The following is a 5,895-nucleotide window of genomic DNA, read 5'->3' on the forward strand; positions in this document are numbered from 1 at the left end:
CATACTATCTATAGTGTTGCAAGCTCAGACTTGGGTAAACAAATTGTTCTATCTCCTTTTAAATTTGACAGTAATTATTAAATATAAATGTTCAGTGCACTATTTTTTGGTGTAACTGTCCATGTTGTAAAAACTTTTGAGTGGGTGCTCATGCTCCGTTTGTATAGCATTCATAATATATGATATTTCGAGGGAGGGAAACGGGAAAATTTGCAATAAAATCGTCAACATGAATGTCCGACTGAAAGTTGTGTTAATTCACCGGGCACTTTTTTCCTATTAGAGAGGTAAATTATGTATAAACAAATTCCATTTTCGGGATTATTATAGTCCCCCATTTCACGGTTTCTGTGTACCTACCTGTTTTTGTGTTGTCGCTTTTTCCTATGGATTCCTATGGACCTTGACGCGGTGAGGGAACTTGAGGCATATCGGGGGCAAAGGAGTAAATTCGGGTTGACCGTCACGAGACCATCTCGGGTATCGAACCTATAGCGAGCCACTTGAGCGGCACGCCCGATACGTGAGTTATGGAGATCCAACCCGGTGCCCGAATGGCCTCGGCCATCCCTGGCCCACACTGCTATGTTCATGAAATCCGCATCAGACAGGATATTCAATGGGGAAGTGGTCGGCCGCCTAGCCAAATACTGTCCCGTTCGTGTCGCGAGAGTCGTGGGCACGAAATAAGCGAACTTCCCAATATATCTTTAGCTGAAAAATGCGATACCAGGGTTAGCGACCTGACGTATATATTATCCCTCAATATTGAGAGCCAGAGTATGGTAAAACATGAGCTTTTGTCAAAGCTACTGGCCGCTCGTAGCGTTGTTATCCTCCTATTACAGCAGGCCTATCTTTATCCAGGCGAGCAATCTTCTCGATCCCAGATCCCAGGCTAAACGGTGGTCCAGCGAGAGGACACTTCAAGGCTCAAGGTAGGGGTTAGCATTTATGTTAAAGAGCCATCGAAGCTAAAAGTCATTGAGAGCGCAACGGACAGCAACGAGGTGAATGGAATTTCAGTAGAGGTAGGTGGGCTGTATTTGCATATCATCTACAAACCACCTAGAGCGACTTGGACTACACCACCGGTACCTGTGATTAGCCATCCTTCCATCTGGGAGACTTAAATAGCCACCATCAAGAATGGGGCTACCGAGGCTGCAACGAGGCAGGTAGATAACTCCACTCATGGATGGACTGCAACGATCTGAACCTATTGTACTATTCTACAGCCGAGGTTACCTTTAAGGGTACCCGCCATAGAAGGATTATACTCCTAACCTTACTCTCGTCACGAAGGGAGCGAACGGTGAACCGATGCAAGTGACGCGGACAGTTTCTGGCAAAATGTTTGCCCTGCAATCCCTCCCAAGTCCGAGAATATAACCAGATTTAACAGGCTGCTGGCTAAGAGCGCTCACCGCTCCATTCCACTGGGCAAACAAAAATTTTACTCCCCCTGCTGGACGGAAGAGTCGGAAAAGCTGTACAAAAATACCAGCAGACCCAGTCCCAGAACGTTGACGATATCCTGACTTCAGTCTCTGGCAGAAGGAAGGAAGCAACGGTGGCAGGAGACCGTCGAAAGTCTCGACCGGAATTACGCGAAGGCTGCACCAGAGTGTGAGGCAGATACGAGTGCCAGGAAGATAAAGAACAGTAGCAAACGGGTCCCTAATCAGGCGTTTGAGCGCGGTGTCCGCAAGGCGTACCGTACGATTCTGGACTCGCTACCTGCGGAGGAGTCGAACTGGACATCCCATTCAGTCCCCGAGAGGTGGATGCAGCCATTAGCGATGTAAAGAACGGCAAGACAGCAGGGACAGACGGCGTATATCCTGATAAGGTGACGCATCAGGGCCACAGGGCACGAGTCTGGCTGGCAGAGGCAATGTCTGATGTCCTTGCAACAGGAAAGCTCCCACAAGTGTGGAAGCACACAAAGATCGTTGCCATCCTGAAGCCAGGGAAACCGGTGTAAGAGGCCGACAGTTACAGACCAATGTCACTACTGAGCTGACTATACAAATTGTTGGAACGTGTTCTATTAAACCGATTGGGGCCGGTCCTAGACGCTGTCCTGCCACCCGAGCAGGTGGGCTTCAGGGAAGGGAGGTGCACCACGAAAGAAAACAGCAAATTGGTGCTTTATTTATGGACCTATCGGCGGCGTACGATACGATCTGGTGCGAAGGATTAATGCTCAAACTTGCAAAGATTATAAGGTACAAAAAGACCTTGAAGTTGTTCTCTTAGGGGAAAAACAATAGATAGATAGATAGGTAGAAAGATAGATAAATAGATAGATATAACCATGATTATAAATTTCTATAGATAGAACGAAGATGACGTCACTCTGGTCTTTGTTATTGCTTTTTGCCATCCGCGTTTATGAGTAATTCTCACTAAACTGTATTACCAGACTATAAACGCTCTAGGTAACACACAGTTTTGTGTGTTGGTACGTTATACTTCCGGATGGCAATGTTATGAGCTTCTTAGCCAAGCGCATACTATCTATACATATTTTAAATCATTCTTTTATCAACCGTGTCGTATGGAATTTAATCGAGTTGTTGTGAATTCCATTAACTGTTCATCTGTTCAATCATTTTTGTTTTTGTTCATAACTTTGTTCTAGACTCTACATGATGCCCACGTGCTGGTTGGAGACTTTGTATTTCCCTGTCAACAGGAAGTGTGTAGAATTACAATGTTGTATCCACGTCATGTTGATACATTTTAATGCTGAAAAACATTTTTAAATATTTAATAATCTTTTCACGTTATGCCACCTTAGGCATTAGAAGAGCGTCTTCTTGCATTAGGATTCAACAGTCGTGACGTCACTTTCCTCGTAATGACGCATAGTCACTTAGTAATTGGTTCTAAGCTATTGGGACAATGGCGGACGCCCTTATGAAGCACTTCTCCGACGAGCATAAAAGCGTATCCAAAGAAGAAAAACATTCTACGTCTGATCATGTTTTGACTTTTATACATTCTGATCACATGACATGTGAAAATGTTCTAGCAAGCATGAAGAATAAAAAGTACCGATTTTCTTTGTTTAGAACCAAGCTGCCTGTTTTCCCCTGCGGACGTGCAATCAGACTATTAAATCCTATTGGCAATCTTGAAGCTTACCAGTCAGTGACATAATGTGTTGCTAGGATGTTTAAGAACGACTGTCTACGTCTTACGCTCGTTCAAGCGTAGCCATCGTTATGTTATAGCCTGATACTGAAACCCAAAAAGACTGGCAGTTTGACGTCATTATTTGGTTTTTGCACCGCCTAGTGAGTTGTCGTTAGTAGAGCTCATGGAAACAAGTTATTTCATTGGTTGAACTATCGAATACAACTCACGATTTGTTTTCTTTTGTGGCAAAAGACTGGCATTTTGACGTCATTTTTTGGTCAGTATCATGCCATAACTTAACGAAGGCCACGGTTCAAGCCACACAGACTGTAAAGAATTGCCCAGTAACTGGAAGACCACGAATACCGACTCAAGCTGAGCAATACCTAAAAATTGATTTCGAATTGCCATCGAAACTTCACGAAATTTTCCTGGACGCCAAATAAACAGAAATACAGTAAGACGTCCACTTCACGAACCCACCAGTTACCAGACAAATGTTAATGTGTCCTCAATTAGGACAAAATCATCGCTGAACTCACCTGCATTCTCTCAGGATTATCGGCGCTGGACGGTGAATCAGTGGCCAACGGTCATATTCGTGTGGAATCCCGGTTTGTTGTTGGTGGATATGACGGGAGGATGCTGTTTTACATAGGAAAAAATGAACAATTTGGGCAGTTGTGTGTTCTTGAACCAACAGCGGATATGTTCAAGTCTTAGTTTAGGGAGTCATAAATTAGCAGGAACTTTCAAACACAGCTTGTCACAATAAAAAAAAGAAAACAAAAACCCCATGAGATCTAACAGGGGAAAGATATACCAGAGAAATTGTACATGAATACGTCCAACCCTTTCTCCAATATCATCGAAACTCATCATGAACAAGGTCCCTTTCCACAGGGCAATGGGTAGGATCTATATTAAATTTCCATGTGCTCGAAGTCATTGGTCACATTGCAAAATGTGCTCAAAGTGACCCACATAGTGAAAAGTGTTCACATGTTTTGAAATATCTAACATCACGATTAGTCATTTTATTCAGCTTGACACATGGGTATGTTTATAACTTTCATAAACAAAGCAGCGTGTTTATATTTGTTAAGAAATAGCCAATCGTTGGACAGCAACAAATCATGTGGTTGATGACCTGGTTGGACGAAAACATGAATATAGATCGCTCCTATAATCAGACATTTTGACCAGCAATGGAGTCAATATCACCGAATGGTGGCATGCAGGTTCCCCAGACCTAAAAATTCGTGACGTCGTTAGTTGTGAACTTTGTGGTATGAATCCACAACACACCCCCCCCCCCCCCCGCAATGATGAACTATTCCGAACTCGCAGAATTGCATGGGACAACATTCCTCAACTTTAACTGGCGACACTGGTAGGATCTATGCGAGCACTGCAGTTACACCAGATATTGACTATTTCGGAAGTGGCCATACAATTCTGTGAAGTTTTCAACAAATGTAGTTAGAATGCCATCCATGATTCGAAGTTTCATTTTGTTATTTTCCTTTTCCTACTAATTTTTAAATTACGGTCCTTGCTCCAGCAAAAAATGTTTAATACCTATCAAATCACCCATCAAATTAAAGAATATTGTTATAATAAACAGTTTTTCAGGCTTTGTTTGCATCTTAAGAATTAGTTAGTTTAAAACACACCAAGTTTATACAATTTTCGATCACCACTATATATATATATATATATATATATTTATATATATATATAGGGTGCGAGAAAATAAAAGGCCCCACTTTGGAGATCTGTCATTTTAAAAGTAATAATAGTAAACATTTCTCCTTTTGACAAATTAATTATTTATTGTTTAGTAATAGCCATTTAAAATTTCTAAAACATTGAATAAGTAGTTATTATTTTACAAAACGTTATAAAAACGTACCCTAAAAACATAATATCAAAGTTGCGTCAGGATTTCAAAAAAAGCTCATACGCGATCGGTCGAACCGCCGTTTTGTGACACTACAGTACGTAGGCGTTTTTTTCCACGAAGCAATTGAACGACGAATATCATCAATAGTTATTCTGTCCCAAGCATCCTGTATTGCTGCTTTCAATTGCTTTTCATCGAATTATGCTGGTCTTTATTCACTTGAAAGGGCGGAGATTAAGATCTTTTTTTTTTATAATCTGCCGTACGGAAAAGTCACTTATGCCCCGACAACAGCAACTTCACGAGTAGAGAGATGGGATCCATGATTGTCTTCTTGAGACAGAATAGCATCTTCCACAAAGTCGATATTTTCCTCTACTTCGCTGAACGGGGGGGGGGGGGGGGGGGGAGGGGGGGCACCACCTTTTTTTCTACGAAATTGACCCTTCTTTTCGTACTTTTGTAATGATTTTTGTCCTGACTGAACAGTTCGTATTCGGAAATTCTCGAACACGGATGGCAAAATACAATAACAGAGGCTTGAGTGACGTCATCTTCGTTCTATCTATAGCTATAAAAACTTGACGTTCGATAATATGATTCCTATTGTCGAGCAATATCATGTATAAAATGTGCTTGTTGCTTTTCTGTTTGAATTAGAAATGTCTGTTTTTGTGTTGGGTGGGGGTGAAGTTTTTGGAAAAATTCTGAAAATGGTTGGTAAGGAGAAGGTTAAGGACACCTAAGCTTCCTCCAGGTGACCTTACTTGAAAGCGGCATGAGACACTTCACCGAGGACGAGAGACGCATGAGCAAAACCATGTTTACGTTCTCTCTGTAAG

The 5,895-nt window shown here is 42.0% G+C and overlaps 1 protein-coding gene across 1 annotated transcript in view; it reads right to left on the reverse strand.

Annotated features, from left to right (window-relative positions):
- LOC144969151 (uncharacterized) overlaps positions 1 to 5,895 on the reverse strand; it is a 25,764-nt gene that overhangs the window by 2,956 nt on the left and 16,913 nt on the right. The window contains exons 2-4 of the mRNA XM_078908259.1: positions 1,741 to 1,963; positions 1,288 to 1,468; positions 361 to 708 (exon numbers count right to left, since the gene is read on the reverse strand). Coding sequence (XP_078764385.1) covers positions 361 to 708; positions 1,288 to 1,468; positions 1,741 to 1,963 — 752 coding nt within the window. The remainder of the gene's footprint in view (positions 1 to 360; positions 709 to 1,287; positions 1,469 to 1,740; positions 1,964 to 5,895) is intronic.

The sequence above is a fragment of the Berghia stephanieae genome, chromosome 3 (assembly GCF_034508935.2).
Source record: "Berghia stephanieae isolate SIO BIC M18660-M18661 chromosome 3, UCSD_Bste_1.3, whole genome shotgun sequence".
NCBI lineage: Eukaryota > Metazoa > Mollusca > Gastropoda > Nudibranchia > Aeolidiidae > Berghia > Berghia stephanieae.